The sequence below is a fragment of the Xyrauchen texanus genome, chromosome 16 (genome assembly GCF_025860055.1).
Source record: "Xyrauchen texanus isolate HMW12.3.18 chromosome 16, RBS_HiC_50CHRs, whole genome shotgun sequence".
NCBI classification, from domain to species: Eukaryota; Metazoa; Chordata; class Actinopteri; order Cypriniformes; family Catostomidae; genus Xyrauchen; species Xyrauchen texanus.
In genome coordinates this window covers 35523878-35539337 of record NC_068291.1, presented here as the reverse complement: position 1 = coordinate 35539337, position 15460 = coordinate 35523878, and the positions used below count along the sequence as shown (strand labels likewise).

Below are 15460 nucleotides of genomic sequence, written 5' to 3'. Positions count from 1 at the left end.
CACATATTTGACTTGGCACATGTTTTACGCCAGATGCCCTTCCTGACGCAACCCCCAGTGGCTGGGGGACTCTCACTCATACCTATGGGGCAATTTAGAGTCTCCAATTCACTTAACCTGCATGTTTTTGGACTTGTGGGGGAAACCCAAATGAACATGTAAACTCCACACAGAAAGGTCCAGTTGAGCCATGACTCGAACCCGGGAAATTCTCGCGACAGTGCTAACCACTGAGCCACCGTGCTGCTCCAGTGATTGCACAGTGATTTACAAGAGAGAAATACAATGGCACAAACGATTCATGTCAGAGCACAAACAATCACCAGAAGATTTTAGGGCTCCATTGCTCAGCTGAGGTTTTAGCACCATCCGCTGGGCGATGAAACATCACTGAGAACACTTCACACAGTACAAATTTGGATATTTTCCCCAATAGACAAAGCATGAGATAACACATGAGTAAAGCATTACTGGGGGAAAAAAAAAAAAAAACTTACAGTTGAGGATTAATTTGTTTATTCATATAATCTGTAATATCACACCACATTATTCATAAATAAAAGTAATGATACAATAACACAATTGTTAACACTTTACATTATGGTTCATTTTGTAACATTAGTTAACAACATTAGGTAACATGAATTAACAATGAATAATACTTTTACACCATTTATTAAACTTAGTTCATGTTAATTTCAACATACTAATAGATTTTAAAAATCAAAAGTTGTATATGTTAATATTAGTTAATGCACTATGAATTTACAAAGAACAATTCTATTCTTAATAAATAATATTGACAAAGATTAATAAATACTGTAAAAAATATATATTGTTAATGGTTTGCTCACGATACCTAATACATTAATGCATATTAACAGGTGAAACCTTATTGTAAAGTGTTAACACAATTTAATCGATATTTTTTTGGTCAAATTTCTGCATAATTTTTAACTGTCCTTTTTTGCACATTAAAGAAAAAAAGGAGAATGAAAAGTTCACTTCTCATAAGCAATTTGTCCATCATCAGTGCTCTCTTCAGTTTGGCAGACCTCTGCACATGCACATGACAGATCTCTCAGAAACAGGACATGATTTTTGTTGATGTAAATTTTACTGAAAGTAAAAATTATATTATACTGCATAAATGCAATACATCAACATTGACCACTATTAGACAAACTGTATGTTCAAATTAAGAGTCACAATGTTAAGAAGTATATTATTGTTCACTTCTGCATTTGCTGTGAAAGCTGGAGTATCATCAGTTGTCATAATATTTTAACTTAATAATAATATCACAGAGGGCAATACTTTATCTAGCAAAATTAATCAAAATAATTAAGTATAATACAGTCAGAAACGGGGACCTTGCCATGCCAGTGCTGGTCTATGGCTTGTGAATATTGACCCTTATTGTGGTAGAAATAACTTAAAATACATGTTATTAAATCCCCTTATTCTTTTTACTGGATGAAGCAACAGCTCAGTGTCTCAATGTGCGATGAATATTGTCCAATGACATATGAAGAAACTTCTGTAAATAACACATGTGAAAGGTAATTTTTGCCTGAGTCTTCTCGACAGCATTAAATGCTGCTTTTGTACACCTCTACTGTCCGTGTATTGTAAGAAATCAGGAGTAAACGAGTGCAAACTTTGTGGAGGAGACGTAGTGCATGATGGGCATTGTATTTCTATCGAGTGTGAGGCCAGAGACTATTTAGCAGAGTAAGATGAGTCACTTCTATTTAAATGAATGGGAGGAATGGGAACGTCCAACCAAGAAGCTTTAGCACCCAACAGTCCAATGGATTTAGAAAGGAAGTCCCACCTTGCAGGTAAAAGAGCCTATACCATTTTAGATACAGACATCACCTGTCAATCAACTCGCTAACACGCAGGCATGTTTCGTGTTTTTTGATTCATGAAACAAACCGCTTTTATGACATTTTGGTAGCATTAAAAACTATTCCATTCAAGTTGTATCAACATGCCGCCTTTGAAGTTGTGGCATCTGTACGCACCATGGATCAACTCAAAACAAGCGTGCACTGACATGAGCGAAAAATATTTATTCATCAGACTTACTCCTTGAAAATGTTAGGCTGGCATTCCCCACTGAATTTTATCCTGACTTTTGAAAAACAAGTTGACTCTGACATTGTCGATGGGCATAGTACATGATGAAATATATGATGCAGGTCCAAGTGTTGAACTTTGCAGCTTTAGACAGTGGTTATTCTTCATCATTCATTGGAATACATATCATGCATATTCATGTTATTGATTCTTTATTATAAATATGATGTGAAAACCTACTTTCTAAATATCTGTTTGTTTACTGTGTTGTTTTGACACGAGTGTTGTACAGTAGCTACCATGACCTGTAATGTTTCTTGTATGCAATGCATGGCTTATTTGTATGGAATGTATAGCATAGCAGAAGAGAAAGTGGCTGTGAGAAAAATGTAACCCAAAAGTAACGCAAAAATTGAACCATATCAATCTTTAAAGAGGCGAAGAGCAAACAATGTTTTTGTAAACCATTGTAATAGGTTAAGGGTCATTGTTCCTGGTCATGGTTAGAGCATGCATATACACTTTGCATTTGTCCTTGAACAATAGCATATTAAAAACCCTCTTGATTTTTGTTATAGTAAGTCATATTTTAATCACCATGTCTAATGAAGTGATTAAAACCCAGCCGAGTTCACAGCTTCTGATTACTGGCATTATGTCGGCATGGAAACAAAATAATAATTTTGCTTGCTGTATTGCTTTGTTAATAGGTTTATGTGGATAGTGGGTTTGAATTCATTTAAAGCTAAGTGGTTTGCAAAATATTTAACGTGCATTTCATTTTTGTGATTTTTGATTGGGAACAATGGTGGATATTGATTTATTGTTACTGTGATTGCTCTGATTGGCTGTAACATCTTTTAGATTCTTCAAAACAAATGTGGACTGCACCCTTCCTGTCCTACAACACAGAGCAAGGCATTTAATCAATTTAATCCAAAGCATGCTAAGCATAACATATTACAGTCTCTCAAACATTTTATAGAGGTAACAGAACAGGAAATTAAAGTGCTTATGCTTTTCAGCATGATGGATTCTAGAAAAATATGTATCACACCGACACATACTGAAATACCGCAGATGGCCAGAGCTTAGATATGACCGCTAATTAAGACCACTGATATATGATCAACCTCCATGGAATGTTTTATTATACACCATTGTCAAATATTTTTTGAAGCGAAGCCACATGACTATGATGTCATAAATGAAAATAATAAAACAGCACATGACGTTGATTAGAAAATAATTATAAAAAAATAACATGGCCACATCTCCACATCATATTTATGGTACAGTGATAAACAAACATATATAAAAATGGGAAAAAATTCAAAAATATACATGAATAAGAACAAAAATGCCAAACAAAAGTGCGTCAACGCAACAGGGTTTACTGCAGTCCAGGCCACTCGTATTAAGACATTACGGTAATAATCACACCGTGTAAATTATCTGAGCTGCATATGTGTGTATCCATATTAGTCTGTCTTTATTACATATTTCTTTGATTCTTCTATAAATAGAACAACTGATAACAAGGAAACCTTGATACAATTAAGAGGTGTGTCTTGTATTTTTACAGCTTCAAGTAGTCAAATATCCATGCGAAACATCTGCGAGAAAGATTAGACCTCTAATCTAACAATATTCTCTGCTTTACCTTACAAAACGTGTGTATATTTTTGACACGCCAAAGTCTTTCTTTCACATGAGTTGACAGTGTCGTATTTTCTTCATGAAATACACTGATAAATCAAATGATCTCTCTGTACAATAGAATTACTAAAAAAAATACAACTTAGGTTTTTATGTACATCATCTACCTACAAAGTACAACCGCTATATCATGTAATAAAATATGTAAACAAATTTGTTGTTTGACACAGCTGACTGTGACAACAGATTTTTCACACTTTTCACATTAGATTTATTTTTGTATAGACATCTTTTAACAGTATCATAGCACTGTGCCAGTCTGCACCAGACAGCTGTATAAAAAGACGAGAGCAAATGGACCAACATACATACGGTTCAAAAAGTTCCAATCAGCAACTGGCTGCAAAGAAACAGAAATAGAGATTTGGGAGCGTGGTCCCTTGTTGTCGCTGTGAGGGGTCTGATGATCGGATTGGCGTGGTGGACGTGTTCAAGCATCGTTCGTCGAACATCTTATATCGAAGCGAAAGATGGCATGGCATGCACTACAATCAGTCGCTTTACTCAGACAAGAAAACTTCACTGTCCTTCTCATAACTCACACATTTTCAATATTACAGTTGTTTGCACAATTAAAATGTCATACCAGTGCTGTGGTGTCATCAGTGACCTGTCTTTAGCAAATTTAATTTATTACATATTTTTTTCTTCTTTTTGCAGAGAGCAAAAAAATTATAAGACACCACATGAAATGTATAAACAATACAAATTTATCATATATATCTATTTATATATATTTTGTTGCCAGAGTCCTTTTTATCTCTCATAATATGTGATAAAAATTTTTTCAGTCCCACTTTCTTTACAGACGCCAGCACTGTCTCTTACATGCTTGAAATGGCCGATATAACTTTTTCCTCTTTATGTTTTTTTACAGAATTACAAAAAGAAAAAAAAAAAGATAAAAGAAAAGGAAACAAGATTTACGCCAAGGATCACATACCTCTAAAAGTCACTTAGGATTATGATGTAGCTGTGGAATATTCTACACTGATAACATCTCCGACCAGATAGAGGAATAAGGTCACTAATGTTGCTATTTACCTTCTCGGTATGCTTAAGTGTGCTTTATGGTACAATTCACCTGTCAGAGTTCGCAATCTCAGCACAGCGCCAAGGTTTGGCTTCTGTCGGTGCAGTTCCAAAACAGATTAATGTTCTGCTACGCCTCTCTCGATATCTCACACGTAGTACTCCTTGTCCTTGTTTTTCTGTTTCTTGTTGCCGCTTTTTGAGCTCTGCTGTTTGTCCTTCATGACTGCTCCATTACTCTGTGCTGAGTTGGTTATGTAATTTCGGGTCTCGTCCACTTGGTAGGATCCCTCGTCCCTGTTTCTGTACTTATACATGGCGTACAGGAGAATTAGGATGCATAAAGCGGCAGCTGCAACTATCCCGACGACCATTCCGGTGGTGCTGCTAGATTCACGGACCACCTCGGAGGCCCCCGGAACCCGCCTGATGCCCGGCTCCGTGGGGATTGCTGTGGGTACATTACGGAACATGGGGGAGGTTATTAATGGGCTCTTCAGCTTTGGGTTGTCTACCTCATAGGAAGTGGGCAATGGCAGCAAGACTATGTCAGGCTGGGGCTTTAGCTCTCTGTGATTCATTTTGCCTGCAGGCAGTTTGGGTGGCACGGATGTGGTTGTGGAGCGGCTCAGCTTAGGGGAAAATGCGGTGGTAGTAGTCCTACCAGAATCGGAGACTTTGTTAGGTCTAAAGTCCTTGGATCCCCACTTAGGCGTGTGAGCTTTGTAGCCACCTTCAAAGGCCGACGAAGACAAGGTCTTATCTGTTACCAAGGAGAAGGTGGTGTAAAAATCTTCATCATCGGAAGGGGGCAGGTTAGAGTTGTATGCTTCCCCAGAGCCAAACCCAGATATCACCAAGCCATCATCATCATCATCATCATCACAATCATCGCTGCCTTGGTCCAACAAGCAAGGTACCCCCGCCTCAGTGGCCATGGACAGGGACTCTTTGGTGGTCTCAATAATGGTGAGGTGGGGGCGGAGGGTTGGGGGAAAGGGGATGGAGGGTGTACGACTAGCTACAAAGGGGAGCTCTGAGGGGTGCTTTACAAGTACTGGGATAACTAATTCACCTCCTACAATTGAACACAGACACGAGGGCATGTTAGAGAACATCTCGATTGAAAGAACAATGAAATGTCAAAATCATATTTTCAGGTGAAATAATAGACTAATAACAGATACAGAATATACTTGCACACACAAAAAAGGAAAGTCAAAGACAAAGACAACAGCAAACCAATATCCAATAACCAAGAACAGAAAGGACTATAAATTGGCATCAAAAAGACTTGAGAGGTCTTCGTTGGTGAGCCAGTTAGATTTCTGCATTTTCTTTTTCGAGCCCAATAATGTACGTACTATCTTTTAAATAATATTTTTAATTATTTGCATAAATTTCAAATTTATGTGTGCAAAATCTAACTACTCAAATGCACGAATTAATGCATGAATTGAAGTATAGTTTCATATATAGTTTCATGCATGTCTTCTAAAAATAAATGTCAGAAGAAAAATCTATATAAAATGTCTATTTATTTAAGCAATGAGTTGAAGTCTCACCTCATAAGACATTCAAATGTGCCTTAAGAGGTTGAGCTGCATGTCAACAGCATGTATAGTTGAAATATGATAAAGTACCTACTTTCTATCGTTTCTATTTGTATAATTATACTGTGTTTGATGGAACATCTGGCTCCCTACCGTTGTACTGCCTCTTGCCTTTTGAATGGCTTTAGAAAGCCTTACCAATGCCAGGTACTATCTCCAGTGTGCAATGACATCTGCATCTCTGTCCCAGTTACTAATTGGATACGGTTGGTTTCATAAGCCTTAGTCTGACACAAATCTTTTAGTAATAAAAATCAATGCAATGCTGGATGTATTTTGTTTAACTTATAATGAATTACATTTATAATTTCAAATAGGCCCTAAGTGAATAAATAATTTATTGGAAACACAATGTTAAACTTTGATACAAAGTGCAACAAATTAAGAATTTCACAAGGCAAGGGATGCAATTCGAACTATAATGATAATAGATTTCCTCAAACATCTATCCTCTAGACTTATTGAGATTGCAATATTGCCTGTTACAATGCAAAAATAAACTTGGATGTCATTATTGCAATAAGATGTACAGTTATGCCTTGAGTAATGAACTACACTGTGTGTAGTTGCTAAAGAATGAGGCAATTCTAATACTAGGAAAAAATATTTAGGTTTGTTTATGATTTCTAACTGCTAGATATTTAGTCATTGCAACTGGAAGATAAACCTGCCAGCAAGTTTTGACTTGAGTTGAAGAAAAAAATATTCTAAAATGAAAACAACTCCAAAACAAAAAGGCAGACTGAAATGATAATGAAAGTAAACAAAAGACAATGCCATGTTATCAATAACTAGTTAACAAACATTACAAAAGCAAGACTGACAAACAGGCAATATAAAAATCTACTGCACACTGTAGTAAATGGAGATCAGAACTTCTGACCTCATAATATTACACAATTAAACAAGCAAATTATCAACAGTATATGCACTGAAAACATAAAAGCATACCAAGTGTTTTGTCAACTTACATCAACAAATTGCCCGCATGATTTTGGCATGAAGAAAAAAACGTACAAAAGGAAGTTGTGTAAGAATGTTCTTGGACAAGTTTTTTTCTTGTGAAAACATAATGACTGGTCAACGTGTTTCTGGTTAGATATATATATATATATATATTTATATATACTTTTGATCCCACATGAGAGAGTACAGGGAGGCAACAACACATACATCCACACCACATAACATGAAAAATAAACTTCACCGTTATTCTGTTTTGTTGTTACTTTGATAGATATCCAGTTTTCTTACAAAAACTGTACATATTTGAGCCTTTGATTTATATAGCATTTTTTGTTAAATAAATATCTACATTCTAGTAATTAAACTTTTTGCTTAGATTGGTTTTAATCTTCAGGTTTGAGTGAATGGATGACTGTACATATTTTACCATAGCTAGAGGGGGGTGGGGTAAGGGGGTGTGACAAGGGAATTGGACCTATGAACATACTACATAGGAGATGACAATGATGGGGGTGATTGTGTAAGTCAGTTGCCATGTCCATGTATAGGCAGTACGAAGCGGTCGGGCAGCATTAACGTTTTTGGCTGTAAGGAAGGGATGGGGATATACAAACAATGAGCATATACATGCCCATCTACGAAAAAAGAACAAAACTCTAACACTGACAATCTGACAAACCCTAAACTGCAACTTATTCGCCATGCAGTTTTAAAACATTCTTTAAACGTCAATTGTTTATCAAGATCACTGTCAGAATTTGAAAAAACAAGAATCATATCAAGATCTGGAACCTTTTCACTGACGGTCATGTGCTTTATGGACTTTATGGAAAGGTTTTAGCAGGTGAGATATTGCCATATTATTCTTGTTGTGATATCTTTTTGTGTTTTTGCATTGTCAAATGATTTATCAGTTGAAGCACATGGAATTTTCATTGAATTAGTTCCAAATCTAAAAAAGAAGACCAAAAATCAAAACATGTTATCAAAATAATGATAACTGGGATTTAATAGTTACATATAGTTTAAATTTCACCACTAATTTTGAACCCAAAAATTCAGCTATTCAAAAAATGGTAACCAACAAAAAAAGGAAATTGATTTGAGTGTGTATAAACTAAAAAGACAAAATTCCCAGAGACGAAAGAACAAAGCAATTCTAATTTTCACACACTACAACCAGATGCACAAAATATAAAACAGACACAATCGAGAGGGACAGTTTACCAGACAACTGTATCCTCTGTCATGTGACCCAAAGACAAATATATCTGTCATTGTTAGTCTTACACATATAACGAGCGTGCAGTCTGGATGTATGTCAAAGAGAGAGGAAAATTGGCTGAAAATGGGTTAATTCTTTTTTACTGCAAGATGTTGACGCATGCGTAAAGTAAGTTGCATTTAGGGAGAGTAGACGAACAACACAGCAAGCAAGGGGTCATATCAGACACCAAAGGTTAAGCCTTTTAACCAGGGCCTGTAGGTCATGGATGTTTATTGGTGCACTTTCACTGCACATTGCCAGAATACATACAGCAGATTCCTAATTTTCTATACCTGTAAACTAAAGCTATAATATCTGAATGATCTGTCTGAGAAGGAAAGAAAAGATCCATAATCATGTTTGGTACCCACAGACTTTGGTTCAAAAGCAGCAGAGTATTGACTGGGGAATTCCACAAGAGGGTTGATAATAGAACATTTCTATAGAAAATAGAAACAAACTCTCTGAAAAGTTGTCATTAAATTACTTTAGTTTAATAATCTAAAACCTATCCTTGATAGAAACAACAGATACATTTCTTCCATTGATTTGGGTTAAAAAAAAACACAAAAAAAAACCTTTGTGAACATTGTGGTGGAGAATCCAATAAAAATGATCAACTGAAGGTGTAGGATTCCTGAGACGTGTACAACTTTTGTTTAAATGAACACAAAATGCCACTTTATGTCACTATATAAATAACCCTTTCTTTGAATTTAAAATCAGTGTGTTGCCAAAGCATGAACTCAATGCATGAAGGGTTTAACAAAACATTTGTGCAATCTATGTGTTCCCTATTAGCTTATCCAACATTAGACTCTGTATTGCATGCTGGAAAATCTTGCAATACTGGAGAGACTGATTGAACAAGAGTCAAAATTTGTCCTAAATGAAATCATACTGTTACATGACCATCCAGGCATGTTTGTTTGAGTTATGAAGACTCCAAAAGTTTCTTTGTGCACCACTGAACTGACTTGTAGATTAAAACTTTTTGTTCCAACTTATTACATCACATTATAACTTGTTCACATTTTAAATATGTAAAATGTAAGCATGCTTTAAAAAAATGTGGACAATTGTATAACATTTTAAAGAGCACTTGATATTAAAGGGGTCATATCATAATATTTTATTGATGGTCCACTTATATTCATCCTAGATCTACCAAAAAATAAACTTCAGCCATTATTTACTAACATAGGGATTCTTCAAACATAATCATGTGGAAAATGTTGCAACAGAAAGTTCATGTACCCCATTCTGCCAAATTACTTACAAGTTACTGACATTTTTTGCATTGATTCAAGCATGATCTTATTTCCCTCTAGCACTACTGATAGTGTGTTGCACGCAACCTCCAAGACACGAGTTCTGGTCCCTTGGGAATCAGAAAGTTATTACGTTCACATAAACTATGGCTTTAATCACTCTAAAATAAGGTTTAAGGACGAGGTTTGGGTTAGCGGTAATAAGAGTTGATAAGATGCATTCCTGTTGACTGTATTTACAACTAAAAACAACTAGCTTCTGGCACCACACTAGTTGAATGCAGAGGCTGACATGTCCCTATGCATTCAACAACAATTCTGGTTTTGGCCACTTGGGGGCCACTAGCTGATTTTCCATCTAAATATTTAGCATATTTTAAGTGCACTTCTAAAGATTTGCCTGAATATATACAAATTGTTGCACGTTTCCATTCACAATGTCATGCGAATTATCTTGAGGGAGCCTGCCTTTTCTTGATGGAGCAGCTGAATGACCTTGTATCTGAGAGTTTTATTTGCAGGATTGGAGCAATTGAACCTCATTTTATTAAATGCTGCCAGGAGATGCAACAGAATGAGAGTAATATCAGATATAATGAGGGCTGAAATGGATGCGATGCCCATACACTGTCAGCCTCCACAACCATGGGAGCGGCCACTCTTAAACAGTTCTGCTGGATTGTGATGACACACTTTAAAGACCAACTGTGGGTTAAACACTTCCGAATGCCAAGGGCTATGCACGAGGCATTGGGCCAGGCACCTCAAGCTATTGCACACTCATAACATGTGCACGGATGTTCAAAACGTCATAGATTTGCGAGTAAACTGTTTACCCAAAAAACTGTTTACCTGTTTATCCACCTCCTCCTAGCGCATTAAATTTTATGCAAATTTTGAGTTGATTCGCATATCAAGTACTGATTCGAATTTTGGAAAGCACAGACCAATTTCAGCCACAAAACTTTCAACATACTGTTGCTGAATTTACAGTGTGATCACAGCCAGAAACAGCATAAGCGCTGACAAACTGGATTTTGCTTCCGAGAGTTCCAGTACCCTATGCTCGACCACATTATGCTGACTCACTGACAAGCACCATCTCCTATCAGATGTTTTTGCATCGGATCCAGTGTGTTTACCTTCCCTTGTGGTGTCACCAGCAGCATGTTGCATCAGCAGTGTTGGAGATCTGGGTTCAGATCCCACATTGAAAACAGGAAGTGATCACGTTCACATAATCAGTGAAGAGTGCAATTCGGAGGTTGCTTTCCCCCTCTAAAATAAAATTTTTACTCCACTTGGTTAGGTTTAGATTTGGGTTGGGGGATTCAGTTTATAAAATATGCATTCCTCTTCCCTGTAATTCAGCCTGTACAGCTGAAAACAGCTCGCTTCACAACTCGCTTTTGGCGCCCCTCCGTGGACATTTCACATGGAAAATGGAGCTCACACGTGCCTATACGCCCAACAACTCTTACTGCTTTTGCCACTGGGGGCAGTGTTTTGAATTTAGGTAAGCACAGACCTACGGAGTAAACCTACTGTTTCCAATTTTACTTGTTGAGATTTACTTGTAATTGGCAGGCCTAGTATCTGATTACACAATCAAGCATCATTGATATAAACGTGGATGGTCATGTGTTAGTGTATTCATCTGTCTGACATCAGAAAGTTGTGGAATTGGAGCTTGGTTTGCTCTTTGTGGAACTGGGGATTGAGATCTGAAAGTAACGGTATGTTTCCACAGATTATCAAGGTGTTATCTTTTTATTCCTCATGATATGACCCCTTTAAGCAAGACCCATTGGAAGCTTCTATGTGAGTGTACAAGAAGGAGCACCATTAAAATGCAAACTTAGTAATACATCAAATATTATATATAGTGTGTATTCAAACTCTTCACACACAAATGTGTCTCAATGTGAGGTGTCTTGTATGTTCTTATCTCTTACCAATATAGATAGGTAATTAAGCAGGAGCTCTAGTGCAGAACAGCCACCTGCCAGCCTGTGATAAAAACATACCCCTTCTCTCTTGGCACAGGGTGGGACCAATGAACACAGCCTCTCTCTGGACTATTCTTCCCTTTGTTTGACCTTTTTTCAATTTCATCCATTCTGAAGGCATCTAATTGGCTTAGACTCTAAAGACTCTCATCTTTGTCTAATCAGCAGAGAGCAAACACATGCTAAACTAGTATATATATATGAAAAATGTATAAATATGCTGGAATCAGACTTACATCTAAAATCTAGTCCATTAAATATTTATGCACTTTGAGAATGTCTTAGTTTTGAGCCTGAAATATAAGTGCAGCATAAAATGCCTCCTGGCATTACAGAAAATACACAGATTTAGTGCATTTTAGATAGACACTCGTCCATTAAAAAAAGTTCATATTAATAGTAGTAGTTTAAATAAATTAAATGGGATTATAAAACATTTAGGTTCACATACAACAAGCCATTTCTTTCTTAATTTCTATCTTCATTTCTTGACATTTTGGAAAATGATATCTCGTTTTTATTAATTCTTATATGTTGTGCTTTGCTGATGGTTTTAATGATAGAAAAGTATCATGGGACTTTTCAGCAGACAAAAACAAATTGCTATCACTGCCAAGCAAAACTGTAGCTTGTTAATACCGGATTATAATTATATAATCAAAAGCCTCAATATGAGACACTGATAAGCATGAACAAATCACACTGCTGCAGAGATTTAGAACTTTGCCCTTTAGAACTGATTAGTAAAACACTACACGTTAACACAGATCTTTGATGCACCTTTTAGAATAAATACATTGCACTGACCCATTCCTGCATATACAAACTCTACTGTTAACTATAAGAGTGAGATATACTTCATTCAAAAAATAATTAAGTCTCTAGAGGCTTTATGCCCTCAGTTCCAAATTCACTTCACCCTTTGTCTTGTTTAAAAAGAAAGAAATATGTTTTAGAATATATTAAGCAAAATTACTGAATCAGTCTAAGCCCTCCTATGGAATTCCAGAAAGGGATAAAGGGAAAACCCAACAATTTTACAAACAGAGAACAGAATCACATGACAACACGTCAAGACACAGACAGGAAAACGACTTGAAACAGGAAATGTAGCGGAAATCTTTGCAACCATAAAAGCTTGAGGAATGATGATTTGTTAAAACTGGCTCGTACATACAGCACTCAGGTTAGTCCAACGGTGAGTATATGCATGAAGCACAAAAAAATGGTGCCATGCACTGAAGAATGAGATTGTATTCTGGAAAATGGCTCTAACTACTAGCTACTATGTTACCATGCCACAAATGACTGCTTGAGAAACCATGACTTTGACCTTGTTCACTCCTGGTTTTAAGATCTGTCTTGGGTGATCTGATCACAAGTGCTAAGCACAAGTGTAAACAGGGCTAAAAACGGTTCGTGATCGGATCACTCAAACGACATTCGGAGGTAGTTGAAAATTCGGAGTAGTATTAAATTTGAATTCGTCCTGATGCAAAATGGGTTTTAAACTTTGCCAGTTATTTACATCTTTAAAAGAAAATAACCATCCTATAAAAACATTTAGAAAAGCGCATACATATACTTCACACAATTTATTTAGTATGCCTGATATTAACATGCAGATCATGTGAAGTACGCACATCCGAAGTTCATTTAATACAGGTATTCCTCCCGGAAATAAATGAGAATTCAGCTTGAAACAGTTTAGAGTAAAATTCTAGTATATTTAGAAGAGATTTTTTGTGCATTTTTATATATACGTATATGTATAAATGTATGTATTTATCAACATGCAGTAATACACTGACATATTAAGTGATGTATGTAGTCACAAAATCAGAAACATTTGCCTTGAAATCTGTGTCTCAGTTCAGATCACCTAAGATGAATCATAATACCAGGTGTAAACAGGGCCATTGAGAAGCGTAAGGTTTGTGACAATAAAACTCTTTCTATGCCATCTGCATTCAGAAATACTTAGTATGCAGAAAGGCTCTGTAAAGTATTAAAGAGTAGGGGTTCAAGGGTGTTGGTCATTCTTTAAACACAACTTTCTTAAGATTATTATCCATACATGAGCTCAAAAAGTCTTTTGATGGCAAGAAAAGATTTTGTTGCCTGTTATTTGCTTTGTTAATCAATAATAATGGCAATATTCAAGGTCAAGCCAAACGGCACAGATGCTTGAGAAAAATGGAGGAAAATTTTATTTCAACACCAAAATATCATGCGGAACAAGATGAGGCGAGGTGACAGGAATGCTGCTTTTAGATAGTTGGGAAACAGATGAAGACTTATTCGAAAACAAAAGAAACCACAAACAAGCTCATGAAATCAAGAGGGCGAATCAAGTACTCCATACATGCTGTACAGAATACTCTCCATATATGAGGACAGACCCTGCAGCGATAATGTTTCATGCAGCCGTTCACATCAACTAATGTAGAGGTTAGAATGGCATGAATTTCTGTGTAAACGTGACTGGATGATTGGGACCCTGCCAATAGCTATCTTTATGAGTACATAAAGATTTAAGAAAGATGGATATTATTCTCAAACCACTAACCTGGTGACTGTCATTTGGAAGAAATTGGGACTGACATTTTAGAGAATTGCAGAGGGTCAGAGTGGGCTATAGTGAACAAACCAGATGACACTAGCCTGTCATGTCTACATGAAAACATAACAATATACGATTTCATTGAATAGAACTCAATAAAAATGTTGCACATTAGTGTCCACATTACAGGCCAATGGATAAAACTAACAGGCCATGAAATAGCTTTGGGCACTTAAAATGATCTGATGATGCATTGTTCTGTATCTAAACTGGTAGAGCGTGGATCTGGCGACACCATGGTCATGGGTTCAATTCCCAGGTCAAAAAGCCTAACTTATTAAAAGTCTTGTCACTTTATATAAAAGCATCAGCCAAATGAATACATGAAAAAAATTCTTTATATCCACTTCTCAGATATGAAAAAAATCAACATTATTGTAACAGGTGGTGTTATATTCAAATTATCATACAATTAATGTGCTCTCTCATTTGCAAAGAATGAAATTTCAGTTATCTACAACTACAATCATAAATTAACATTTTTCATAAAGACATGACAAGCTATTTTCTGAAAGCTACCTTTATGTTAAAAAACAAAGCCAATACCCAATTTCTCACAAATGTCTTTCGCACTATATCTTTTTTTCTAATCACTAAATTATATTTTTCATATTTGGGTTGGAAAAAATTAGCAGAACACTTTTGTTCACACCGAGGCAAAATTATATTGTTATATAAAAATAACGACACAAAACAAAAATCTGTACACAGAAATTCGATGATATCTGTTCTCTTTTAAATAAAGTTAACTTAGATCAAGCCTCTTTAAATGAGGAAACAGAAAAGAAAAGGAAAGACTGCTTCAACAGCACTTAATTGACTATTTGGCTGAAAGCAAAGTTCATAGAGAAAACTCAAAATGTATCATGTGCCAA

General features: G+C 36.1%; 1 protein-coding gene across 21 annotated transcripts in view; it reads right to left on the bottom strand.

Moving 5' to 3' along the window:
* Nucleotides 1–820: 820 nt before the first annotated feature.
* LOC127656955 (neurexin-3a) overlaps nucleotides 821–15460 on the bottom strand; it is a 421181-nt gene continuing 406541 nt past the window's right edge. For 10 of the 21 annotated variants that reach the window (XM_052145529.1, XM_052145531.1, XM_052145534.1 and 7 more), the window contains one exon: nucleotides 822–5914. In XM_052145529.1, the coding sequence (XP_052001489.1) occupies nucleotides 4986–5914 (929 nt within the window). In that variant the 3' untranslated portion in view covers nucleotides 822–4985. Of the gene's footprint in view, nucleotides 5915–7420; nucleotides 8001–15460 lie in introns of all 21 variants that reach the window. The other 11 variants (XM_052145542.1, XM_052145543.1, XM_052145546.1 and 8 more) reach the window with 5 other exon arrangements.